Genomic DNA, 27770 nt, shown 5'->3' on the forward strand with positions numbered 1-27770 from the left:
TGAGTGAAAGCGTACGAGGGTGAGCCGGAGAACGCGGTTCAATCTCGCGTGCGCGAGGGGAAAGGGGCTGCGCGTGCCCTCTCCCGTCGCGCAGGAGGGAGGAGGGGTCAGGCGAGGGAGGAGGGGGCGTTCTTCTCCGGCGGCTGCTATAGGGTGCCTCGATGTCCTCCTCGCTCGCCGCTCCGTACGGAGTGGAGACAACCGCGGCGTCTACTGCGGCGTTGGCCACGCGAATCGCGGACGCCGTGGTGGATGCCTTTGGCGGACGCCGTGGGGACGCGTTGCCGGCGCTCGTGTGTCTTGAAGGCGATCTGCGACGTGGACAAAGTGCGCGCCCGCGCGGGCCTCATCTTCAAAGCGATCTGCGATGTTTGCAGAGTGCGCGTGGTGCCGGTAGCGTCGTACGCGCTGTGCTTTCGACGTTTCGTTCGCGTTGAAGCGAGAGATGCATGACGGTCGATTCATCCGCTGCTGCTGCCGCGATTCCTCACTCCAGATATTTGACAGCGAGTTTCCGCGCTCATCGAGTGAGATGCGTTCATGTTTACCTGTGCGCGTGCGACACCGTGCCGGTTAATTTAGTTAAAACACGTTGGCGGGCTATTTAGTTTGAATCCATGATAGAATGTGTAAGCGCGACTGAAGAAGGACGTAGAAAGAAGCAGACATACAAAGATAGCGCTGCCTCTGTATGTCTGTTTCTACACCCTCGTTGAGTCACGCTTACACGTTCAATCATTCTTAATTTAGTTAGTAAGCGAATGTTTACAAGTTTATACCACACCCCTTATACAGTAGGTCATGGTTTATACGGCCGATAAATCTACTATCCTTACTTCGTACAGCTATCTATTAATTTTCTGCCGCCATCGGTGCTTCGACTTTCGGGCGGAACTGCATTTTTTTCCCTGCTGCGTATACATTGGCAACCTTTACTCTCCGCGGTAGCTCGCTCAGTAGCGGCTGTGCTGTAAAGTCGCCGAGCACGAGGTCGGTGGTTCGACGCCCACCGCGGCTGCCGCCATATTTTGATGGAGGCGATATGAAAAAGAAAAACATACGGTCATGTACTATAGATTTAAGTGTACGTTAACAAAATCAATTTCAATCATTTCAATTTCGTTAACCTTTACCCAATTATCGTTGAAGTTCATGATTCCGAAGGTCAAACTATGAGTCCTACGCTTACCTCTATAGAATGGATGCTGCGACGTGGTCGCGAAACATGCTCAACGGTATGTGCGCCATTTCAACGCACTGTTAGGTATGCGCATGCTACGTCATCGGCAAAATTCTCTCCAACAACACCGCGTTCTCAAGAGATTCTGATTTGCGTGCCTTCGAACACTAGCAAGTGCACCGATCTTTGAATCAACGTAAAACGTTTCTTTTTCATTCCATTCTTTGACATATTCGACATACTTCCATAGCTCGTGGCCTCAGAGATCGCGGAAGTCGCGCACGTCGGCACAAGATCTCGGAAGCCACGCATACTTGCCTTGAACGAACTGGCGTGCCTCGTCACCTGCGAAGCGCCACACTGCGCGCAACTAACTGGCCGCACGGGGACGCCGACTCGCGGGCCTCCAATGACGAAGACGAGGGTCCGTATACGTTTATTACTGATCGATCAGCTTCGGGGGTATTACCTATTACATTTAGCGCGCGGTGAATGGGCTTATATGGGCCACTGACGGGACAACCGTAAAGCGCCCCTAATGAGGCGCAACGTTGGACCTTTGCGTCACACGAGAGATTGCACGCAAAGTTCTACAGACTAGGATAGAAAACTGGTCGAATAACGTTGAGGGTAAGGGATTTATATACCGGAGAACAGTACGGGCCTCGGGTGCAACGGCAGTCGCTCGTTTTAAGAGAATTTATGGCACTAGAGTTATGGCATGTTTGCAGACTAAAGGCGCACGAGGGGGGGGGGGAGGGGAGGCGTCAGGCGTAGCCGTAAAACTACGGAAGTGCGCTTAATCCTTTAGGCAATGACGTCGGACGACACACACACAAGTTACCGCTCTGTAGTGTGAACATGGCTTCGTCGCGCAGAGATATAGCCCTATAAGACGTTTTTCGTTGTGTGTTATAGGTACAGCCAACAAACGAACTATATTTAGATCAACCAAAGATTGCTTTTGCGATTCGATAAGCAAGGCCGATTATTAAAGTGCTGTTTTCAATTGAGCAGTTTCCTGTCGGGCCTCTGAAGTTTGTTCGATGCGACGTTTTGCGCTGTGCGCAGACGTCGCAGACACAGACGACGGTCAACCTCTGTTTCTATTGGCTTCGACGCCTTCTGACGTCACTAAGTCTTAAGTAAATTAAAACCTGCCTTGTCCATAAACTTAAGTTCCACTTCAACTTAGGCGAACGATTTTCTGACGTCCTCTGAAGCCCGTTCGACGTCGACGTTCCGCGCTGTAGATGTATAATACAACGGCAAGCACGCACACCACCTTCTATATACTGGCTTTGCCGCCTTCTGACGTCACTACAGGTCTTAGGTTACCTAAGTTAAGACCAAGTTGCCGTACAGCCTTAACCCGGACGTAATCTTGTTAAGCTTGAAGAAAAACCGGCTGCTCAAAACTGTGCATTATTTCATATTGATTCGGGTAAAAGAAGTAACTCCTGAATTCCGACCCCGGCAAAAAAAAAAGCGACAGAAGGCGTAGAGCGAACGCGGAGAGCAGACGATTTGAACGAAAAACTCACGCCTGGCCGCGCATCGGCCGATGCAATGGCGTAACGCGCACACTCCTCAGAGATTCGGGCGAGCAATGTGCAACGGCTTCACGAGCTCCACGGTTCGCTCCACGGCTCACTGCACGGAACTCGGTGCAGTGAACCGTGCGTGCAAGGAAAACAAAGGAGAGGAAATGCAGCGAGAAGGCGAGGAACAAGAGATTGGCCGGATCGATATCGTCAGCATCGCGACAGGCGGTGTATACTGCCGTCAGAACGCACGTTCCAGCGAAGAGGAGTCTGCTATCCCCGCCACGAAAGAAGAAACAAACGTTAACGAAATACGCCCCAAGACAAGTCGACGATGAAGAATAAAAAAACACGACGAATATACGGACGAGTTGTGCTCACAGGCGCATGCGCGTGGCATCGGTGTGCAAGAAGGAGCAGCAGCATAGGAGGAGCTGCATGGGAGCAGCTGCATATGACGAGAAAGCAGGCACGTACCCAGGGGGGGGCCCGGGGGGGCCCGGGCCCCCCCCGAAATCAAGTGGCATACCCCCCCCCCCCTCCCAACCCACGCCACCACTCCTCACACATTCCTAAAGCGCCGCCAGATCAATGTTGAGAATTCGCAGCTGTTCATCGGTCAGCATTATGCTGCCTTTTCACTCCTTTTAGATGTCGGTAGTTATCGGTATCTCTTGTAGTGTGAAGGACAGTTTTCTCGTAGATTCCGCACCCGCGCGATTAACTCGAGATGCGTTCAGTTGTCACCATCTATTCAACCGTCACGCGCATAGCTGTTGCTTTTGTTAGTTCAACCTTCTTTGTTCAGGCTGATCCTGGGGCCAGGAGAGGGATGCGGCTGTTACTCAGCTGGTCTGTACTCTCATGGAACGAGTTGCGGCCGGAGAAAACGCCAATTGCGGTTAACTTATCCCTTTGCTTCATTGTTTCCTTGAGTTACGGCTCGCCGCGACGCTGACAGATGCCCAGAACCATATACACGTGATATAGGTTAGATAAGGTGGGAAATAAAATAATGTGAAAGAGCGTCCATCATGAAACCCTGCAATAACCCTTAAACCCATAAGCAAGATGACTGTCGCCCGTTACCTCGTCTGTTTTTCCCTAACTGTATAGCACTTTTCATGCAAAATTGGCAACTGGAAACAAAAATCGCTAGAAGTTGAGATATTAAGCGATCTACTAAGGGAGAGAGCCAAGGCAACAACCAAACTGCAAGCAAAAGCGAATAATAAAAAAAAGTTAACCGTTGTTTATGAGAATATTTATGGATCAAGATCTTTTTATTTAAAAAGGAAGTAGAGAAGTCGCCGCCGGAAGTGGAGAACAATTACTTGTTTTGAATGACGCTTCTACAGTTATCGGTCGAACCGCCTCACGTAGCCACTTCTCTGCTGTGCTTATGTGGATGTTTTTCTAACCTTTCGCAGTGAGCGCAGTACGCCTGGAATCGTAGAGTCCTGCGCTCTACGCGGTTGTATGGGACTGGCGGCCGCACAGCGTTACGCAATTCGCGGAACTGTCAAAACTGATCAACAAGGCGAAAATAACTGATATTCGAAACTATAACATGAAAAAGGCTGAAGAAGCCGTAAACTGGAACTATGTTTCATAATGCTAATCATAACTAACTAGCCCAGCTGTCCATACTTAGCGAAAAAATGAACGCAGCCTGAAATCAGCAAAAAAGAAACCTGGCGTAGGACAAACCATGATGTATGCACTAAAAGATAAGAAGGATAATATCATCAGCAATCTCGAAGATATAGTAAAAGCAGCGGAAAAATTCTAAGCTGACCTGTATACAGTACCCAGAGGAGTCACGATAGTTCACTTAGAAACAGTAATGAACAGGATACAGAAACCCTCCTATAACTAGCGATGAGGTCAGAAGGGCCCTGCAAGACATGAAACGATGAAGAGCGGGAGGATAAAGTGGAATAACAGTCGATTTAATCTAGGATGGAGGAGACATAATGCTTGGAAAACTGGCAGATCTTTATACGAAGTGTCTATCGACTGCAAGGGTCCCAGAAAACTGGACGAATGCAGGCAGACATTATACTAATCCACACAAAAAAAGGAGACGTTAAAGAATTTAACAACTATGGGACCATTAGCTTGTTCCCAGTATTATATAAATTATTTACCAAAATAATCTCCAATAGAATATAGTTAACACTGGATTTTGTCAACCAAGCGAACAAGCTGGCTTCAGGAAAAGATACCTTACAATGGATCACATCCATGTCATCAACCAGGCTATCGCGAAATCTGCAGAGTACAACAAGCCTCTCTATGTGGCTTATATAGATTACGAAAAGGCATTTGATTCAGTAGAGATACCAGCAATCGTATAGGCACTACGTAATCAAGGAGTACAGAACGCTTACGTAAAAAGCTTGAAAAATATTGCTACATGCGTGAGGTATTTGTTTGTTTGAACAAGGCGCGTAGGCGCCATCACTCCAGAAGAGAGGAGGAAGAACGAACTGGGCTCGCGCTGCGAATCTAACCGGTCAGCGCTGCAACCGTTGTTGTAAATATAATCTGTAAATAGTTTCTCGTCTTACTGACTCGTCTTTTGCGTTAGAATATCTACGAGGTTCTACAGCTACCTTAATTCTACACAAGAAAAGCAGGGAGATACCTATAGAGAAAGGGGTCAGACAGGGAGACACAATTTCTCCAAAGCTATTTTCTGCGTGCTTAGAAGAATTCAAGCTATTAAACTGGGAAGGCTTAGGAGTGAAGATCGACGGCAAATATCTCAGCAACCTTCGGTTTGCCGATGACATTGTTCTGTTCAACAACAATGCAGACGAGTTACAACAAATGATTGGAGACCTTAACAGAGAGAGTGTAAGAGTGGGGTTCAATATTTTTATGCAGAAGTTGAAGATAATGATAAATAGCCGGGAAAAGGAACAAGAGATCAGGATGGCCAGTCGGCCACTAGAGACTGTGAAGGAGTACGTTTACCTCAGTCAATTATTCACAGGGAACCCTTCATGAGAAGGAAATTCACAGAAGAATAAAAATAGGTTCGATCGCATACGGCAGACATTGCCAGCTCCTGACTGGAAGCTTACCATTATTATTGCAAAGTAAAGTGTGCAATCAGTGCATTTTGCCAGTGCAATATGTCCAGTGCCAATGCATTTTCCAGTGCATATGGGGCAGAGACTTGAGAGCAAGTTAAGGACCACGCAAAGAGCGATCGAACGAAGATTGCTAGGCATAACGTTAAGAGAGAAAGAGAGTGGTTTGGTTCAAAGAGCGAACGGGTATAGACGATATTCTAATTGACATCAAGAGGAAAAAATGTAGCTGGGCAGGTCATGTAATGCGCCGGTTAGATAATCGTTGGACCATTAGGGTTACAGAATGGGTACCAAGCGAAGGGAAACGCAATCGAGGACGACAAAACACTAGGTGGAGCGATGAAATTAGGAAATTCGCGGGCGCTAGTTGGAATCGGTTGGCGCAGGACAGGGGTAATTGGAGATCGCAGGGAGAGGCCTTCGTCCTGCAGTGGACATAAAACAGGCTGATGATGATGATGATGACGACGACGACGACGACGATGATGATGATGATAGAGGTGGTGGGCCCCCCCCGAAAAAAAATCCTGGGTACGTGCCTGCGAGAAAGCAAAAGAAAAAAAAAAAGGAAGAAGCGCCGTTACGGGCGTTCAAGCGCTCGTAGCGCCACCGTGCGAGCGAAACGGCGGAAGTCAACGAGCGGCTTCCAAAACTAAGTGCGTGAGAAATTGCCCGCGCGTCGCGTTTTCTTTGCGCCGCAGTGCGAAAGAAAAGATGCCTTGCCGCCTCCGTGCATAACACGCACAGTCCGACGTCGCCCCTGCTGGCTCGATGCAAATGTAAATGCGCTATCGGTATGCGCGCGTCGTCTGTCCGTGTGTGTCGTCGGTCCGCGCGTCTTTGTCTTCTGCTTGCCTGTGCGTCCGCGTGCTTATGTCGTCTGCATGTACGCGTAAAAAGCGTCGCCTGCTCATTTGGTCACCTCCGGGTTCGCCTGCCTGTGTGATGCGCGCACGTCGATCTGCGTCGTCTGCGTGTCGTCTGCTTGCCCGCCTTTTCTGTGTGTACCCGGGCATGATATGCTCTCGTCTTACCGCGTCGATCGCCTCCCACTGCGTCCAAGACCGTCGGTGCGTTGGTGCGCGCCCGCTGATCTCGGAGGCGATGTGTGACATCTCTAGCAAGTGTGTGTGCGTGTGTTAACCTTTCTTCTTCGTCTGTTTGAGGATTGCACGTTGCAGACAACGGTGTGGGCGTCGACAAAGCCGAGGTACGTGCTGCACACCCAGAAAGTAGGGTACGTTGCGTGTAGGCGTCCACCCTGGAGCGCACGTCCCCGTCTCTCTCCGCTACGGCTGACCGCGGCGCTGTGAACGAATGCTCGACACGTCGTGGCGGCCAAAAACCACTGCGTGCTCGGAAAGAGTTAGCTGCCGGGAATGATTCACCGAGGTTGGCCCCTGGGTGCTGTTGCAACCCCGGGGCACTCGATTTTCTTTTTCTCTCTCCTCTTTACACGACACAGACCCTCTTTCTGTGTTTCTCTCGACAGCTGCCCGCTGCCTTTAAGGCCGGCGAGTCTTGTGCCCCCTAACGGGCGAAACTGCACGAGTTTTTTGTTTTTGTTTTGTTTATGCTTACACCTGGCGGTGGCAGGGAAGCTTTAGCTCCGGGCATCCCATCTAATTACATGGGAAAGGAGAACCCGTTTTTCTCGGCAACCACTACACCAAATTTGATGAGGTATGTTGTATTATTTAAAAAAGTTAATATCTAGTAACTGTTGGTTGCGAATTTTTGATTCAGGGCGTGAATTTTTAATATAACTTGTAAAAATCGCAAATTTTCAGAAATCGAAACTATGAAATTTACAACTCTGTAACTCAGCAACGGAAAATGACATCGCGATTCTGTAAATTGAAGCTGATAGTACATTTAAAGCGGACCAAATTAATGTATTATACACGGCTTTCAACAACTACACCAAGCTGTCAGTAGAACTTTGACAATACCCCTGTAAACGATGCAACATATTCACGTAAAATATAAATTGACATATTAAATTTGTCCACTTTGGATGTTCTAATGGATGCAGTTTACAGAACTACGACATGCGTTCTAGGTGCAGAGCTACGAATTTGTAAACTTTGTGCTTCAATATTTTTTTCAAACCTACCAATTTTTTAAAAATCCCACTTAAAATATTCAGGCCTTAAAATTTCGCCTGCAACAGTATTAGAAGTTAACGTTCTCTCTCAAATGCAACATATTTCGTTAAAATCGGCCCAGTGCTTATCTCAGAAAAGCACTCCCACATGCATTTGAATAGGCTGCATTGCAGTTGGGCCCGAGCCAAAGCTTCCTCTAAAAGAACGCACGGAAGGCTATACGGGTGAAAGGAAGCTAATTCGTAGTTTGTCAGCGCATCAGCTGCTGAAGGTGTCTCAGAATGGCAGCATAATGCCGGTCTTTCCACTGCACCAAAAATACAATTAGGTATATTTTATGAATGAATGAATGAAAGTCAGGCGGTTCTCTGACACATTTCGTCGAAAGCACCAAGCAGTATTAGCGGTGACGTTTGTTTAAAAAGAAAGAAAGAAAGAAAGAAAGAAAGGAAGAAAGAAAGAAGGAAAGAAAGAAAGAAAGAAAGAAATCGAGAGCAGGCATTACGCCACCAAAAAGAAGTAAAACCAGGTCACAGAGGCGGGAAGAAAAGAAAAGAAGACAGCGTCAAGTTGCGTACGTGGGCACACAGAACAGGTTTTAACTAGCTACGATTTGCCCGCAACAGCGCGAAAACCAAAACGCCGGAATAGAGGAACGAGCTAAAGTTGCAAAACAACGTCAAAACTGCAGTGGGTAAAGCTAGCTGCCCCACGCACTTCGACTCTCAACTGCAAAGCCAAAGCTCCCGATCGGCTACGGATGTGGCTTCAGCCAACAACGAGAGCAGACGAAACGGTGCGTGTGCACTGCCCGTCTGCTAGCACGTGCACGCATCTGTACTGCTGCTGGGAACTTGGGCGAGCAGACGACACCGGAAAAGAAGGCGGCGAGCGCGGCGTCATGTCAAAGCGCTTTCTCGAGTTCGCGGTCGGTAATCGTTCGTCCGCGCAAAAAAACAAAACCACTGTTTTGAAAAGCGCTCGTCTGTATTCTATTCCATCCGTGTTTTATATGTTTGTTTTGATTTCTATTTCCCTACAATTTTTTTTTTCTTTTTTGGCTTCGAGCAAGCGGGTACGCCGGTCCAAACGCGGAACTACTTTGCGTCGCGCACTAACGCAGCACGCCAAACATGCACAAGCCATTCAATGCGCGGGTAAAGTCGGCGTGTAACCTCTTTGTCTGACACGCTCACAGTACTATAACGTAAAACCAAAAGTAAACGGAAAGCGCATATCTTCCAGAAAAGTTCACAATGTTATCGTAAAATACCATATTTTGTTTCTCAGAGCTTTGTCACACTGACAACAATTGATTTCGTCGATTTTTTTCGTTTGCGTACAGCTTGCGGCGAAAGCGAAAGTGATTTGGATGCAGGTGCCGTCCATACGACGCTTCACAAAGTCCCCCTTGGACAGTCCGAATCTATATCGCAGTGATACGTGTTTACTATAAGCCATATACGACAATAACGCTTCAGCTGACAGATATAAACAAACAAAACGGCGTTCAGCCGACGCACCCAGTGTGTCCCGAACGCATACTCACAAACGCCGACGCAGGTACGCAGCTAGACGCAGCAGGAACTCATCTACGACCGTCGCACGCAGCCTTGGGTGCGATGTGCTCGCACAAAAAGGGGGGGGGGGGGGGGAGGGCAGATGTCACGTCAAACTCAGAAATGCGTCAAGCGTGTCGCATTCGAGAGAGTTCAATGCCACGTTTAATATATATACACAGGCGACAAACGACAGGCCACCGCACTTGACAAGGCCGGATGTGGACATACATGAAAGGTGTGCCTATAAACGTATACATATATATGTCGTACACGTGGAGGATGCAGCTGATAACTCGAAAACCGCGCTGTGCGAAATGAAGTGCACACGGCGAATCGCGCAAAGCACTTATCAAGGCGAAATGAGACCGCCGACGCGAGCAGACATTTTAAAGCTCTGTCTATATAGTAGTACAGGCTAATCTCGATTTGACGAAATTCTCGACTTAACGAAGTGTGTTCGTTTTCACGTCACATATTTACAGAGCCTGTAATGCGTTTAAAAACTCGCAACAACGAAGTGAACACAACGTCTCGCCCGATTTAGCAAACATTTAGGGGTTCAGCATGGGGAACGTAAGGTTATGCCGAGTTTCAGTTAATGTGACCGACGCCGCTGCTCCCAAGAATAAACTCACACGCGCTAACAGCGCATGCGCAGGCAATATTACCCATTTCCTTCTTTTTTTTCTTCTTTGCTTTCGATTAAACATGGCCCATCGATTTCATTAAATTAAGGTTTAAGTGTAGTAGCAGCAGCATTATTGGTAGTAGCAGTACTATATTATAGCAAGACTTTTCTTTCTCGCCCGGCAGAAGCGGCAAATAACACCACGCATGCGCGTTAGATATCGTTAGCGCTAGCACAACGGTACGCCTGCAAACGGCTATGCATGCTAAAATCCTAATTGACAATCGCCGTCCAAGCACGTGACATATACGTACGACCGTCCTCAAGTGAAGTCCTCGCCGACACGCTAATGCGAGGACATCCACTCCAGGACGCCCACAGTATATATAGCAAAGCTACAGGACGCCCCGAAGGTGTCACGCGAGACCAACATCGCATTCGACGAGTTCTAACGCGCCAGCTAAAAAATAAAGTACGTGGCACCCGACAGGGATGATCAAAAACAACGTACACGCACAAACTTCGAGCGGCAACGTTCCCACCTGTGTCTGCTGTTCAGCCACGATCACAAAGCTGTCGGCCTCTCCCTTAAAGGAGTCACCAGACTTCTCTGCAATGTTCGGCGTCAGCCAAACGTATATCCTATAATGGCTGACAATTTCCCCGGTATAAACACTCCGTCTATAGTCCCACTGCCGCTCCATCTCTTCGCCTATATACCTCCCTCCCACTATTCGCGTGGTTGTCGCTGAGTCAGTCCGGACGCAAGCAGCACACAAGTGTTGAGGGACGCGAACTCCACTGTGTACCTTTCACGCTCTTTTGGTCTCGCTTTGGGTTGTAACCTGTATACGGTGCGTAAACATAAAACGATGCGTGGGACTGCACGCTACATGCGATGGCAATAAAGATGGTATCGCCGTTAACTATGTAACACAATTTAAAGGGGCCCTGAACCACCACTCGGGATTGGTGAAAAAAAAAAAAAGAACAGTCCGCGGATAGCGTACGCTGCTGCGCACATCTCGTGCAAATTTTTCAGTGGTGTGACCCTTTCAAACGCTCTCTTTTCAACAGAAGCCTGTGCTCCTCGCTCTTTTCTTGGCGCGTTACTTCGTATAATACAGCAGATTCCCATACTCGGCTGCTATTGGCCAATGGCTGGCGTCAATCAAAATGGGGATCTGGATCAGTGCGCTTCTTCCTACTGTTACTGCGTATATTTTTTTAACGTATATAGTTTAATAAAGAGGCTGAACGAAGTAAGCAGAAATCTCATCGCTTTACACGACCTGCCTGGTGGTGGTGGTAATAAACTTTATTGAAAGGGGGAAGGGTAAAGAGGGACGTGGCTGAGCGTTTGGGCTCAAGTAAGGCCCTGGGCCTGCTTGGCCTTTTCCGCCCAGTCCACCAGTTCAAATTGTCGGTCGACGTCCCCGGAACCGAGCCAGGCTGTCCAGTCAGTCTCGCTGCTGACGGGGGGATGAGAGAACGGGAGCGAGCTGCCTAACTCTCAACGTTTGCCCTTAAACGGAGGCAGAATGACAAGCCCTGTACGCGTTCGCCCTCTAATCCTTAGATGCTGCCGTGTTTCTGTCTCTTATCACCGCGCTTATTCAGCACCAGCCTCAATACACACCTTGCATTACGGTCGCTCCTCGTCGCTATCTCCGTACTGACTTTACATCGTCATGGCAATGTTTCATGGAACTTAGATCGCGAACAATAAGTAATTGTTTTTTTACCCGCCGTGGTTGCTCAGTGGCTATGGTGTTGGGCTGCTGAGCACGAGGTCGCGGGATCGAATCCCGGCCACGGCGGCCGCGTTTCGATGGGGGCGAAATGCGAAAACACCCGTGTACTTAGATTTAGGTGCACGTTAAAGAACCCCGGGTGGTCGAAATTTCCGGAGTCCCCCACTACGGCGTGCCTCATAATCAGAAAGTGGTTTTGGCGCGTAAAACCCCATATATTATTATTAATTGTTTTTCTTCCTGTAAAACCGATGCTCTGTTTTCTTTTTGAGATATCCCTATCACGGTCAATGCGAACGGGGCGTGAATCACCTTCCTGCAATAATAACCGCCATCGAAAAAAACATGTTCTCGAACGCCTCATAGCTAACGTTGCATAATCACAATGATTTATTTAAAAAGCATCTTGGAGAAGACTATATATAGTTTGTCGGTTCATCACGAACGAAGTTTCTTTCCTTTTTTTTTAATCAATGCAATCTGCGCGAGGACAACGGGAACCCACATGAACACAGGAGTAGCGCTGTTTTAACGCGATATCGTTTAGGGCCCCGAGCCGCAAGATATCCGGTGTCGGCGTCGGACGTCGCTTGCCGAAAAAGTCATTCCGAACCACAACCACGCAGGCCCTCCAGGTGGCGCAGAGGCGTTACTGAACTAATTGAACTCCTCAAAGTAACATACGTCAGACAAATAGTAAAGTACGACTTAAACACAACCTACAGACACGATAGCGTCGGAGTTTTATTCGAATATACGAGCAAACATAATTATGTTACGTGGAAACCCAAACATAAACCCCCTTTTCCGAGCGGTACGGCCCGCCCGGTTCCTTATAACGCGCTCGCCTCCCGCAACCGTAAGAAGGCTGCTGTTGCCGGGAAGCGTGACAAGCAGTCAGGGATCTTTGAAATCTATCGCGTTCCACTCCTATAAAGGCGAAGCTCAAGCGTCCTCCAAGTTTTCACACTTGCTCTTGTTTTCACGTGCGTTCCTTTTTGTTTTCGCTCCGCCTTGCGCGAACACTGATTCATTTGTTTCGTGGTGTTTTTTTTTTTTCGCGCCTTTACTTGTTTCTTTTATTTTGGCCCCGATCGTTTGTAGCCCGCCGTACACGCCCCCTAACGCCTGTTATATTGTTTCCTAAGAGCGCATAGCAAATGAATAAACAAACCAGACCGGAGTCTGCTCGACACCCATGCGCCGATGCGATCAACGTCTCCCACGCCGGGAGATGCTACGGCAACAACCCGAGACACGCCCAAAGACTTTCGCGAGGCCATTCAATATCCCACTTTATGGCAGCCATCGACGTCCGCGGAGTCATACATTACACGTATATAACGGGCAAGCTCGGCATGTCGTCGCCTATTCGACGATAAGGACACACCGAAGCAAGCAAAAAGAGAAAAAAGGATTGCCGAGAAGGAAGTGGCTCCCGCAAGTTTTCGCGCCAACGAGCAAGAAATCCGCGTCCCCTACACGGCGCCCCCCTCGCATCCCAACTCGTTGAAGACCGCCATCGTAGCCATCATCGCATCGGATCGGCTTGGCTTGGCCTCCCGCGGGCTGCTTTCGCTCTTTCAAGCCCGACGGAGCCGGGGTCCGAGAACCCGGCCGCCTGTCGTCGCCCTCTGGAGTAGCACGGGGAGAAAGGGGGGGGGGGGGGGGGTCTTGATCGCGTTATCATGACGCTGAGCTCCCATACTTCCGTCTACACAGTTGCATGCAGTACGGCGAAAGCTATCGCACGGGTCTCGTCAGCCAGATTACAGTTTCCTGCCGAAATCACTAGAGGGAGCAGCTGGCGCTGCCATCGTTCAGCTCCCAAGTTTAGGAACGATGGGTACACGCCTAAAAGAAGTTTGCACGCTTTGGAGCGTACACCTGTCCCACAACGATGATCGTCATCTATCATGCATGCTTTTCCTTCCTTTAACGCTGCGCGCCGGTACCTTCCGGTCACGAAACGCGTTATCAACGCGACATAGAATTCTTGATAGGAACGTAGCGAGCGCAGAGTTTTCGACAGAGGAAACGCAAGCCAGAGATGACGATTACTGCTTGGGGACAAGATACACCGCAAGGGGCGTTTTTTGTTAGTGCGTAGTATACGGACTCATCTTCGCGCGTGTAGCCCTTTGCCTCGACGTGTAGCCCTTTACCTCGACATTTCTACGTTACAATGAAACGTATCAACTAGTCTTTCATGTCCTTGCTTTGGTTTCACTGCCCTTTCTGCGCATGGTTGTAACTTACAAAAAAGAAGAAATCGAGCCCCATCAAATCCCTCCATATTACTCGCTCTTCGAATAAAGCGATACTTCGAATAAAGCGATATCGTAATAACCGAGGAATTTGCGGTATTGAAATGATGCCTCTCATCGTAGAACTGCGGCTGAAATGACTGTAGCGGCGAGCGAGTTAAAGTCGACCGACCCAACACTCTACCCCGAATACGTAGCACATGTAGGTTTCGCCGCACTGCATCGTGTTGGCGCGCTTGTCATCGACTTTCGGAGGACGAGATGGAAACACGGGTGACCGAATCCCTCCCCTTCCTTCCTCTCACCACATCATCCCCCGCCACTTATTTCGTTCCGTCCGATACCTACAGCTCTCTGGAGACGGGCATTACGTCTTTCTTTCTTTGACATTCTTTTTTATCCCATTCCTTCCTGTGATGGCCCTTTCCATGCGTTCTTGTTTTCCCTCTTTTTTTTTTTTACATCTCTCATCGCATCTCTCTCAGCCCTGCGGTCTGGAGGATTTCGACCCCGGGCCAAAAAAAAAAAGTAATAAAAGAACGATGAGGCACTTTTCTTTTTTTCCATCGACCGGGGAAGCATTTCTACGGTTCGAATGTTCCTGAAACCGCAAGCTTGTTTCGCGCGGCGGCTAATATAATATCGGCCCGCAAAAAAAAAGAGCAACATAAGAGGAAGTAGAAGTAAGCGAGGTTTACAGAAGGTTTTGGAGCGATGCGCGAACTGGTGGCGGGGGCGGCGAGGTCAACTGGAGTCTGCAGAAACCGTTACGCATATCGAAGAGGACGCGCGTACGTATTTGATTTGGTAAAAAAAAAAAAGAACGTAAGCAAAAATGAACTCTGAGTTATCCGAGGTACGAATGCGCTTCCGCGAATGACTGCAACGTTTCGAAGCGCGTGAGTTTTTCGCAGAACTTGATATAATAAACGTTTTGTGTGTGTGTGTGCGTGTGCGTGCGTGTGTGTGTTCCACTTGCGAAGTTGTTGCGAGTTATCGCAGCTCAGGTTTTATAGACTAGTTTTATGCGCTGCTTGTTATCTCCGACGACTGCATCTAAATTATACAAAATAGACAACATTATAACTTTTTTTTCTACTTACCGAGCTTCTTATATAGCAGCAGTGCACATCGCAATTTAGCACTGACTGTAATAGTGTGAAAGGTAATTTTATTTTAAATCGAGACTAGCATATGAGATAACCGGCACAGTTTTCAACAGTTGCTTAGCAACAAATGTTTTTCAAAACGGCGAACTGCGCAAAATACATAAGTTTCAAGTCGCCTGCGCTTTGTGCGCTTTGTTTATAAACATGCAGCTTCGCTGCTGCTGAGTGCAATGTCACGACGATGCTACGGCGCTGCTGTTAATTTCAGTATAGCGTCTCTTTGAAGGCGAGATCAACGCACATGCTTTACATATTTTTCAAAAATCACTTCGCACCCGCCGTGGTTGCTCAGTGGCTATGGTGTTGGGCTGCTAAGCACGAGGTCGCGGGATCGAATCCCGGCCACGGCGGCCGCATTTCGATGGGGGCGAAATGCGAGAACACCCGTGTACTTAGATTTAGGTGCACGTTAAAGAACCCCAGGTGGTCGAAATTTCCGGAGTCCCCCACTACGACGTGCCTCACAATCAGAAAGTGGTTTTGGCACGTAAAACCCCATAATTTAATTAATTAAAGTCACTTCACAAAGTACCGCTTAAAGCAGTGAGCAGTGCAGAAGAACAGAAGTCTCAACGATGGCCGTCTGCTCTTTGCCGCTTTGTTAACATACAGGCAGCTTCGCTGCCAAGTGTGACGTCACGAAGATGCCGTGGCGTTAAGTATATAATATCCGTCTCTTTGAAGGCAACAACTGGCATAGTTTTCGACAGTTACTTTGCAAGCAAAGTCTGTCGTTCAAACCGGCGAGCAGCGAAAGAGAGCAGGGGCCCTATAACGTAAAACTATTCCAATATGTTTCTATTCCAATTTCCTGACGTCAAACTTGCGTAACCACCGACGCAAGCCCCGGGCGGTCACCCGCAGGGTTGTCTGAACAGACCAATCAAACGCTCTCCTCGTTCATAGGAGGTCACTTCTGTTTGCTTGAAAAACGAATAACATTGCGTACACTGAGCGGCTTGTATCTAATTGGCTGACAAGAAGCGAGGAGAACGCTCAAGTGGAGAGTGATTCACTGGGGCAGAGCCAGTGCACTGAAAATCGATAACCGGATGAAGAGGGTGGTGCCGGCGTCTGCGATTGGTCGGCTTTCCCTTACTTAGCTTGTGGTGGCTGCTCGAAAATCGCGGCGGCATGCAACGGAAGCTTAAGAATGACGCTATACTGAACCTCAGCAAAGAATAGTTGGCAGAATAAGGTAGTAAACGTGCCGAAAGTGCTTGAAAAAGTTGCACGGCCACGCAAGAAGTTTTATTATACGCAAATAAACCCATGCTCTCCGGCAGGTGCGAGTAGCCAGCGTCTCAGCGATCGGCGGCAGCCATCTTTTATTCCTTTCGGAACGGGACAGCCTGCGGCTATTCGGAAAAAAAATTCAGTTTTGTTCAATATATTAATGCATCTTTATCGCGTACACGTCACTTTGACGCGGTGAGCTTGTGCGGTTTTGTGACGTCGCGTGACAGGCAGGTGAAGTGGGTGCAGCCCGAAAACTTTTGACGAATAGCCGAGGGCTAATGGCGAAAAGGCATCGAATCAGAAATAACTGTTTTTTCTTTTTTCTGTCAAATCATGCATAATCAGTGTGCACACATCATGTCAGATGGGGAAGTATCGCGGTTTTCGTGACGTCGCGTGACAGACAGGTGAAGTGGGGGGGGGGGGTCGAAAAAAGTTTTTGACCAATCGCGGAGGGCTGATTGCAGAATTGGAATAGAAAAGTTTGGAATAGCTTTACGTTATAGCGCCCCAGAAGTATCAAAGATAGTCGTCTGCTAGCAGTCTTCGTCTGCAAATGTGACCCCTTTCTATACGAACACGCAGCTAACGAGTCCCCAACACTCGCGGGCACTGCGCATGCGCTGAGAAAATGACGAAAGCGCGCCTCAGTGCGGTGCATGCGGTGCAGATAATCGGCTAAGTCAGCGACAACAATGCGAAACAATGGCCGGAGAGATCACGCTTTGATTACCAGGGGAATGCAGTACACATTTCATCACTATCAGTAGCCGCAGGTCGGTCGAATCGGCGTCGTACGAAAGAATCTCAAGTGGGGGCGTGACCTCTTCAACGTTCAAAGGCTTCGCCGGTGAATTGCTGAGTGCATCGCCCGATTCAGCGCCGGAACTGGGGACGCTAGCAAAAGACGCGGAAGTTGAGGGTGTACTGAAACACTTTTGGAACACGGCAAGAATTCTCGGTGCAAACACTTCGGGTCATCCGAATCATGTCCCAATGTCTGTGCACCGTTTCTAAGACAAATAGGATACAATCAGGAGGTCCAGTTTCGGATATCATACATACCAAGGATGTTCCCTATGATATCGCACAAGACTTTTTTCGGCATGCACGTGAATATTTGTCCTTCAATCGGACACTTGTGTTTGGGCTTCCTCGTAAACAGAATTATGTTTTCTCGCATGTTCCAACTATACGATCCGATGGTATCGCGTCTTCGGCGCATGTGTACGTCGTTATTTACCAATCTGATGGCAAAACTTACTTCGAAAACTTCAGTTACTTCAGTGAGCCTCTTGCGCTTGGCGGAAGGACTTGAATAATCAAGAGTACAATGCGCCCTTACGCAGCAAACGTGTGTAAGCGTTTGCGCTCTGCCCGTTGCATCTGTCACGACCGTAACAGACATTATAGCAAACACTGTACAAAAGGCACTGGCATATCCGGCTAACATGTACGCAACATGTCCCCATGATGTTCCTCGCGGACATGCAAGGGATGTCCGCAGGACACAGAAAACAAGGTCAAAGGATCTTGTGAGAGACGTCCAAAGGACGTATACATGACACATCGCTAGGATATCCGTGCAGGATTTTCATATGCCATTTGTTGTCACTGGGAAATTGTCAGCTATTCTTAAACGACGGTTTGATGAACTTGCGAGCCAATTGAATAATGTCCCTTGCACGCAGCAGGGAATCTATACAACATCACTCAAAAGGTCAAAGTTAAGAGGCACGCTATGCTACGGCTCATGGCAGCTGACGAGCAAGGTAAAGTAGTCCCGCTTTCTGACAGCTCTTATGCGCCGATCGAGTCTATCGCCGTCCAAAGAATGTACATCAACAGACTGACTAAATGTCACACCAAAATGTTACGGCAGGGCGTCCGGCTAAACATAATCGAAAACACTTCACAATGTCCGTACGCTGCTGTCCGAAGCGTACACTTGTATAAGCTTTCATCATAACACCAACCAGACTACAGAATGTCCCAGCGTATTTCGGCGTCGCCTGCTATACGTCTGCTTTACGCCGAGAAAGCAGACGTCGCGGTTAAGGAAGTCCAAGCCGCGGAAGGACACGGTAAACCGTTGCACTGACTGCGCTGATTGGCTAACGCGAATTGCAACTTTGAAAGCAACGGATCAGGGTGATTGGCACTGTTTTAGCAAAGCAACACACTGCACTGGAAACAAAGTGAAAATTTATTAAATCGCGGGGCGTATAACGTTCCAAAGTGACACTGGAAAGGTTGTATCGAGGAGGAATAGGTAATAAAACATTGCGCTATTTATATCTCCGTTATTATTGGGCCCTTCTTGAACAGTTCAGCGGGAATATCTCCACTGACAGGCATTCTACTTCTTTCAGCTCATTCTCAGTTTTGAAGAAAAGCTGTTGGGAGCAAGGCCCCTTTTAACGTTTCTCTAAATCTAAACGCACGCAATAATTTTTGCAGTCCCCCTCATCGGAGCGCGGCCGCCGCTGGGGATCCAACCTATGACCTCGTTTGTGAACGGCAGCAGAACGTCTTTGACCGTCTGGGCCACCGCGGCACGAAATCGACATTCGCCCTCTTGCAGCAACGTAGCACAATTTCAGAGCGGGGCGGTTCATGAGTTCTGCGTCGCGGAGATTCCAGTAGGAAAGAAAGCGCACGCTTAATGAACTTCTAGAATTAACACACACACACAAGCACAGAGAGAGTGACAGAGAGAGAGAGAGAGGGGGAAGGAATGGAAGAAACGAAAGGGGTGCCTTTAACGCACTCATTGGATCCGTTAGAAACTGTAATAACGGCGCGGAAGCAGCCGTATCTAAAGTAAAAACAATTAGACAAAATAAACAAAACAGACGGCACGCAATTCAAAAGACGCAGCCCGTGTTTACGCTGACGAGGTTCGCGGGTGCATACCGATAAGCCCGTACGCACGCCGGGAATAAGGAACGGATAATGGCCGGGCAAAAGAACGGGAGAAACAGGAAACAAAATAAAGAACGGCAAGACGGAGAAAAAGAAAACACAGAAAGATAAAGGAGCAAGAGGAAAGAAAAGGGGGGCGTTGAAAAGCATCCCCTCCCCCTCTGCCTGTGCGAAGGGCGTCCGGATTGTTCGAATCCAGGTAGCGTGTCATTCTTCTGCTCTAATAACTCGGCGCCCCGTCAACAGCGCGCAGCACGAGTTTTCTTTCTTTCATTTTGTTTTTATTTCTTTAGTTTTATTTTTTCATTTTGCCTCAGCGCAACATTGCGTTTGATTCTTTTTTACCCGCGCACCGCAGCATGCGAGCTCTCGAATGCGTGCTTGAATAAGAAAAAAAAAAAAAGAAGAATAGGAGAGGGGAGCCAAGGCGGAACAGAATAACGAATGGGATATGGTACTAAGAACAAAAAAACTCTGTTGACGAGCAGACGACAGGAGAAGGAAAGGGGAGAGCTGGAAAGGTCGACATACAAACGCAAAACACAGATGCAAGAGCACGGCCCAGCCAGCTGTTTCGTGTCGCCAGCCGAGGAAGCGAGATCCCGCCTGCTGCACATACGTCGTCTGCACGGGCACCACCTAGTACAATCGGCATAATGGTTGGTATAATAAAGCCCACCGCGCACACTCCTACAAAATGGTATTCCTCCGCGACCGTATGGCGCTACAGTGTAATGGCGCGTAACCCTCGGCGAGCACCGCTGGAGAAAGGGTGAAAGAAGAGAGATAAAAGTTTAAAAACAAATGGAGAAATTAGCCTCGCACCGTGAGTCATACACACACACGAACTCGCTCTGCCGGAAGCTGTGCAGCGCGCGCGGAGTTGGCTGGTTTTGGAAGTGCCAAGACCGTGAGACTGCAGAGACTGCGGCGGGTATGTATGCGCCAAGCAGCAAGAAACCCAACGAGCCGCGAGATACGAGGCAACAACGTCGGGTTTTCGAGCAGGCATGAGCGCAATCTTTTCTTTTTCTCATGCGACGAGTCACTGACTCTGGAAACGGGACCACGCACCGAATGCAGATGAAGGCGTAGGAGCCGGAACACCGCCTTTGGTAACCGATTTCTTGAAAGCAATGCAACCACAGCAGTACGCCCCCCCCCCCCCCCCTCTGTTGTTTGGGGGTCGCAGAACTCGTCGCACAACGACCCAAGCAATCTTACCTAACAAAAAAAGCGAAAATTCCCTCAGCCAACGCGATATGCTGCGAGAATCGGGCACTAAACGAAACTTTTGTGTGCTTACAGTCGGGTACTTTACATATAAGGATGATCTCACCTGCAGTCACGCATGCACCACCAATGAATGAATGAATGAATGAATGAATGAATGAATGAAATCAAGCACACAGTTTCGGTAGCGCTCGCGCGCAAAACACAGAATGGCGCTCTCACATCTGAGCGCAACGTAGCAGACAGGAAATAAGCGCTGCAATACGCATGGCTTACGCTAAATCCTCAGCCGCCGCACCAGAATGTGGGACGCGAAACCCCGCCGCATAACCATCACGCAAAACTCGCCCGAGAACTAAGCGAAGCCGACGGCAACAGGAAGGAGAATAACACAACTTTTCAGTACTCCAAACGATCGCTAGAACAGTACGGTAACAAAAATAGCGCGCGACAGTTTGGGACAGTTAGGTACCCGATTGTGCCAGCGGCCGTTTCATCGGCAGAGCGCGTCATAATCGCACATCGGGGCGAGCTGAACAACGTGAGGTGTATGACGCGTCTGTCTTACGCACAGCGCAGGAGGGGAAAAGAAGTATGCACGTTGACAAAAAAAAAAAAAAAAAAAAATACGGAGCGGTTGCTTCGCTGGCGCTTGACGTACTACTGCTGCTGCAAAGACGAGCGGACGAGTTGCCCGTAGAGCCAGCCGTCCGTGAGGAAATCACGCGAGTCGCTCGCCAAGCCAAAGCTTTCGGCCGCAAACCTGGACGCAGATCGTTACGGCAGCAGCCCAATTACCGCGCCGACGCAGACGGGAGAGCGAAAAAGAAAGAAATGCCGAAGGACGGACGCGTGATACGGATTCGCAAAAACGGCTGTTCCACTTTCCGGATGTCCCTAAGGATTTCTCCCTACGACAACAACGGCGGGAGTCTAAAGGACTGCGTGAATAAACGATCGATATGTGTGCCATACACCGGCCGTAGCGCTTCGCGAGAAGTGTTTTGGGGCGATCGCAGCTGCCCACGGCCCGTCGCCGCAGTGTCGCGTACGGCGACTTCCAGCAATCCTGTTCTGTTATTTTTTTTTTCTCGCCGATCGGGCAGCTAGTTCTAATAGCGCGATACGTAGCGAAAGGGTTGACAACGCCGCCCAGAGAAGGCGTGCAGTGCTTACCTCGGCGATTCATCGGCCGGACACGCACGGCCACTTTGATCTTGTCAGTCGTCATGTTGGGAGAAGTGGTTCGGTTTGCGTCCGATGTGGGGGTGCACGCACAAACAATTAAAACGGGCTAGGAACACCGCAGACGCGTAGGTCTCATGCGACCGGGGTTCACCGCAGCGGCTGGCTACATCATCCCGGAAGGTCCAGCGCGATGTAGGCACGAAAAATCCGGCGGTTTCTCACACGCAAAGCCTCCGCACGGCACGGGAGGAAACTCGCCGACCATGCTCCGACGCCATGTTTCCGAGAGATGGCGAGAAGTTGGTTGGGAGATGGCGCAATCGATACTCGAGCTCTCTCTATTTCTCCTCTCGAGCGCCTCTGCTCAACGAGGCGTAAAATATGAGACGCGAATGTCAAAGTGCTACTTGTTTCCAGAACTTTCATTTGTTCTTTCTAGAAGAGACGGAATCGTTGTTCAACAGCTAACAATTTGTCACGCTGCTGAAACGCTGCCTCAGCTCAGCTTTAGCGGCAGAAATATTTGCGTCAGGCAACGTGCGTTTAAAACGCACCCCGCTCTGTTTTTTTTTTGTAACATTGCGCGCTCGTAATGTAGTGCCATCAAATAGTAGTGCGTTCGAACAGTCTTGCAGTCAACTTTAGCAAACGATAATATGAACTACACCAAACTGCTGTTTTTTTGCCAAAATTGGGAAGACAATAGTTCAGTGCTCGCACGCATGACAACGCCGCGCAACACTTGCGATATCACCGTTTGAAACGACCGCTGGCAGATAGCGGTAGGGTTTACGTCGCCTTTAACCGGCGTCGGAAACTTTCGGCGCGCGTGGTTTTTGCCCAGTTGTGTCTTGGTTGTGTTTGGCCCGTGATCAGTGTCGTCGCCGTAGCCTCGAGTACAACGAGGCAAGGAAACGATTTGACGATGATGGAAGAAGACAGCGCAGGCTTCGGCGAGCTGCTCCAACAGGCGGAGCAGCTAACTGCCGAAATCGACGACACGGGCCTGCCGCGCGTAACTCGCAACTTGAAGCAAATCGTCCAGGAAGGCCAGCAGCTATGGTCGCGCACGGCTCTTATGTCGGCCAAGGACACGAACGAGGTGAAGGCTTCCATTCTACTGGGTTCGAGGGGCTTCGACCTGCCAAGGACCTCGCAGAAGCTCGAAGGCCTAGCGGCGGTGTCGACCTTCGAGCCGATCGAGGAGGCTCGCGAGACCGACATCCAAGCCTTCCTGCGGAACGAACGCGAGAACGCCATTCTCTCCGTGTTCGCCGAGTCCATCAAGGCGACCCAAGAGGAGGTCGACAGGTTCTGTTACGATGCCTTCGCCAACGAGTGGCAGCGCGAGAAGCAGCGCGTCCTCGACTCGCTCCTGGGACCGTCGAACGACGTCATGGACGTGAGCACGGCCGCTGCCGACACGAGCAGCATGGTGGGGTCCTCCTTCCAGCTCGACACGAAGACGCGAAGCGCCATGTCTGCCGCCGAAATGCCGTACGCCCGCGAAGTGGCCCGTTACAACGATCAGGTGATCAGTGGCGGCACGCGTCCCAAGCTGGCGGAGCGGTTCCGCGACGTCGCCAAGGAGCTCGACGACCGCAGCGCGACGGACATGTGGGACATGGTGTGCTTCCTCCTGGACGCGCCGCTCAGTGCCACGAGCGACGTCCAACGCACCTGCGCTCTTGTGAGTCAGTCTCGCAAGCACCTGGAACGCGTCTACCAGAAGTACATGCGCTTCGTCATCGATGGCAACCGCGGCTACGCGCGCCTGGGCGGCGAACTGGGCACGGTCAACCTGGTCAAGAGCTTCCTCAACGTCAAGCTTCCCGCGATGCCCGCCGAAGGTTACGACGGCAAGCTCGACAGGCACCCGGTGTGGGCGCTCATCTACTACTGCCTGCGCTGCGGCGACCGCGAGGCGGCCGTCGAGATCAGTCGGCAAGCGCCGGGCACCGCGGGCGAGCTCACGTCGGTGTTCGAGGAGTACGCCGCCTCCGCGGACGGCCACCTGGGCGCCAGCAGCGAGAACCGGATTCGCCTGCAGTACGCCCGCTCGGTGCGCGCCTCGGAGGACCCGTTCAAGCGCGCCGTCTTCTGCATCCTGGGCCGCTGCGACGTCGCCCAGGACCACGCGCTGGTGTCGACGACGTGCGAGGACTACCTGTGGCTCAAGCTGTGCCTCGTGTACGCCGAGGAGCCGCCGTCTGCCGGCGAGGAGCAGCAGGAGCAGGCGCGGGACCACCTGACGCTGTCCAAACTGCAGCGCTCCCTGCTGGAAGAGTACGGCGAGAGCCACTTCGACGCGATGCGCCAGCCGTACCTGTACTTCCAGGTGCTCTTCCTGACGGGTCAGTTCGAGCACGCCGTCGAGTTCCTGGCCCGCATGGAACCCCAACGCGTCCACGCCGTTCACGTGGCGCTCGTTTTGTATGAAGAGAACCTCCTGACGCCGCCGGCTTGCGTGCAGCAGCCCCTGGTCTCCAAGGCACCCACGGGACCGGGCCTGTGCTTCAACCTGGCCCGCCTTGTGACGAGCTACACGCGAAAGTTCGAGGCGTCGGATTCGTGCAAGGCTCTCGGTTACTTCTACTTCTTGCGCAAACTCAAGGGCATCCACGGCGAGAACCTCTTTGCTGCCTGCGTCAGCGAGCTGGTGCTTGAGACCAAGGAGTTTGAGGCCCTGCTCGGCAAGATAGAGCCGGACGGCTGCCGCCGGCGAGGCGAGGTCGACAAGTTCAACTTCGACACCGAGCGTGTCATTGAAGCCGTGGCAACAGACTGTGAAAGCAGAGGCCTGTACGAAGAAGCGGTGTGTCTGTACGACTTGTGCGAAAAGCACGAAGATGCCATCAGGCTTCTCTGTCGACTGCTCGCACAACACGTGCCCAGCGCATCGGGTCCCGCTTGGGAGCGACTGCGGGACCTGGCCATCGAGCTTGCCACCCGATACCAAAACCACACCAGCCACGCGTCGGCGGAAGCTCTATCGTCCCTGTGCCTGCTACTAGATTTGGGGACATTCTTCAACCTCGCACATCAGCACAAGACTGCGCTTGCCTTGGATACGATGCGCCAGCTTCGGCTGGTCCCATTCAACCCCTCCCACGTGGAGGAGAGCGTTGCGGCATTTTCGCGAAGATCTGAAGACATTCGTAGGATTCTGGCCGACATACTTTTGGCGGTGATGAACCTGCTGTACGGGCAGTACAAGGAAATAAAGGGGCCAGATGAGGTCCAGAAACGGGAGCTGCGTTCGCAAGCGAGGGCCATCATCATGTTCGCTGGCAGTATCCCGTACAGAATGCCTGGGGACACAACTGCCAGGCTTGTCCAGATGGAAGTACTGATGTGCTGAGGTGTTGCTTCTCTCTAGCAGTTACCTTTCTTTTAATTGGATGTGAATCAGCATTTGGTGGCCATAATAAACGCGCACATTTCTGGTATGCTAAAAGTGTGAGCAACAGACCGTGTGCATGTTTGCAGATGGAAGTGAGTGGTCTTGCCAAGCTGAATGTACAGACCAAAGTTGTACATGATATAAAGGAAGTGCTTCTTTTTAAAACTTTCACTCAGTTTATTTGGCATCATGTCACATAGTGACATGTCCATGTTTCATGTGACTTGTTTCAGTCCATGAGCCCTGAAAGTTCTGAACCATTAATTAAGCATTCTCCGGTTATTTAGCTTCGTCTAGTGTACTTGTTTCGAACCTCCAACACCTACACAACTACTCTCGCTTGTGCATGCACTGGCCAGCATGTTCATGACGCATTCATGTTACTTCTGTGCTGCCTGTAATCAGGCTACATGTTTATCAATGAAACGGGCATTTCAACAGATACAGGGTAGAGTAATTGGTTATTTGCACAGCCGGCATGTCTGCAGAAATGGAAAGGAAAAAAAGCAGACGCATGAATTGGCTCCGCAGTTCTTTGCTTTGAACACTGTTGTTCGTGCCTGACTTCTGAAAGCCTTGTAAGACATATTGAAATGGCATTCCTAGAAAGTTTGTATCGCCGACTGCGGCAGCACAGCAGGTGTGGCCTTCTGCTGCCAAGCTTGAGGATGCGAGATTGATTCCTCACCACGGCGGCTTCATTCCTATGGTTGTGGAATGCTTCGTAGAAACCTTTGTATATACTTGGGTTTAGGTGCACGTTAAAGAACCCTAGGTGGTCTTAATGCGGGACTTCTCATTATGGTATGTCCCCCAAGGCTATATGCTGACCCGGGACAGTTAAACCTCACAGTATAATTTTTTTAGTTTATATTTGCATCGGTAGAGTTTGCAATAATTGCATGATTATAGGCCCAAAATATGCATACCACTTGGTAGGAAAGGCCATCGCTTTGAAATTATTTTGCAAGCATGTCAAAATGCGTGTACCTTAAAAAATGTACTAATACTGCTCGTGTGCAACGACTTTATTGATTGTTGTTTTTTAGGGGCCCGATTTAGCCTGGGAAAGGAACTCGGCATCTTGGCAGTGCCTTTCTACGATTAATAATGATCAAAGGCTGGAGACGAAACGATAATCCTTGATGACCAAACTTCGTAGCAGTGGTAGACAACTTGCGCAATAAATTGCCATTACGATTAACGAAATTACACAAATTATTGACTGGAGAGGCATGTCATGTGATTGCAGAACTAAAATTGGCCATTGCTCAAAGCACGACCATTTGTTAGCAGCATTATGCCTTGCACCAATTCGAAGAAATTCGTACACGAAACTTGCAACAATATGCATTGGTGAGCCAGGCTAAAATGGTTTTTAAGGGCTGTACAACTATCTAAAATTTTGAATATGAATTGAATATCAAATGCAGTACTATTCAATTTGATTCTGCTGTGTAGAGCTGTGCTTATTGCAAAGGAGAGCCATTTTTTAGCAAATGCAAGGAGCAGGCAACTTTAATACAGTAGTTTTCACTTGTTGAATAAAGATGACGCGCCTTTAGATATACTAGCAATTTGTAGCCGCAGTAGATGCAAGGCATTGTTTTTTACAGCCAGTTTCATGATGTTTGTACACTTACAAAAAAATGTGTACTATGATAGTATTACACATAGCTTCCTTAATGAGCACAACACTCGTTATGATGTCTCTTACTTTGTTTCATGACTATCATTTTTGTCGTGCATAACATGCAATCATGTTTAGGTTGTTTCTCACCTGCAAGCTCCTTGTCGGACATATATCATTGGACAAACATTTGTGAATGGCATTACATACATGTATAAACATGCCTACAATTTATCAAATGGACTTGGCGTAACAGTGATATTTTATTTCACTTAGAGATTCAAAAATACTCAGTACAATATTCGAAGAGCGTTTGTCTAGGATATATTCAGATTCAATTAAGAAATTTTGCCATTCAGGTAACCCTACCTTTAATTATGATCATATTCGCAATCGCGCGAATTGTGTAGTCTATGACTGCTAGAAACCCACGGTCAGCAAAAGTTGTCATTTTGCCACCTGTCTTTAATAATTCGGCATGTCATTGCTGAAACGCTTGGTATATGGACGCTTATAAACAAAGGGGTGTGGCGTACTGGAGGCAAAAAGAGCAGGCAACTTCGACACCACGTTCAGTTGGTCAATCTCTGCAGAGTAACTTTTCAAGAGCTGCCCGCAAGCATTGATCTTGCTTTCGCAGGAAAATTTGCATCAGTTCAACTTGTTGAAAGTTCCTTTCTGCCTGCCTTGGAATGGGATGGCAGCACTGTCGCATCATTGTCTCATTATGCCGTGTAGTTTGTCCATAAAACTTTAGTTGCTTAAATGTTATACATGTGTACTTGCTGACACAACTAGCTACTACCACTATTCATTGCCATGATGAGCCATGCTGC

General features: G+C 49.4%; 2 protein-coding genes across 4 annotated transcripts in view; one reads left to right on the forward strand and one right to left on the reverse strand.

Annotated features, from left to right (window-relative positions):
* Khc-73 (Kinesin heavy chain 73) overlaps positions 1 to 22334 on the reverse strand; it is a 120775-nt gene extending 98441 nt beyond the window's left edge. For all 3 annotated transcript variants that reach the window (XM_070521882.1, XM_070521883.1, XM_070521881.1), the window contains exon 1: positions 21890 to 22334. In XM_070521882.1, the coding sequence (XP_070377983.1) occupies positions 21890 to 21944 (55 nt within the window). In that variant the 5' untranslated portion in view covers positions 21945 to 22334. The remainder of the gene's footprint in view (positions 1 to 21889) is intronic.
* A 350-nt stretch (positions 22335 to 22684) lies between these two features.
* Positions 22685 to 25469, forward strand: Nup93-2 (Nucleoporin 93kD-2). Its single transcript, XM_070521885.1, has one exon. It carries the CDS (start codon positions 22827 to 22829, stop codon positions 25260 to 25262), a length of 2436 nt encoding a protein of 811 aa, XP_070377986.1. The 5' UTR covers positions 22685 to 22826; the 3' UTR covers positions 25263 to 25469.
* Positions 25470 to 27770: the final 2301 nt, after the last annotated feature.

This window comes from Dermacentor albipictus, chromosome 7 (genome assembly GCF_038994185.2).
Source record: "Dermacentor albipictus isolate Rhodes 1998 colony chromosome 7, USDA_Dalb.pri_finalv2, whole genome shotgun sequence".
NCBI classification, from domain to species: domain Eukaryota; kingdom Metazoa; phylum Arthropoda; class Arachnida; order Ixodida; family Ixodidae; genus Dermacentor; species Dermacentor albipictus.

Bases quoted from the DNA above. Each gene is read 5' to 3' on its own strand.
- Nup93-2 (XM_070521885.1), top strand. From the start codon at position 22,827: ATGATGGAAGAAGACAGCGCAGGCTTCGGCGAGCTGCTCCAACAGGCG.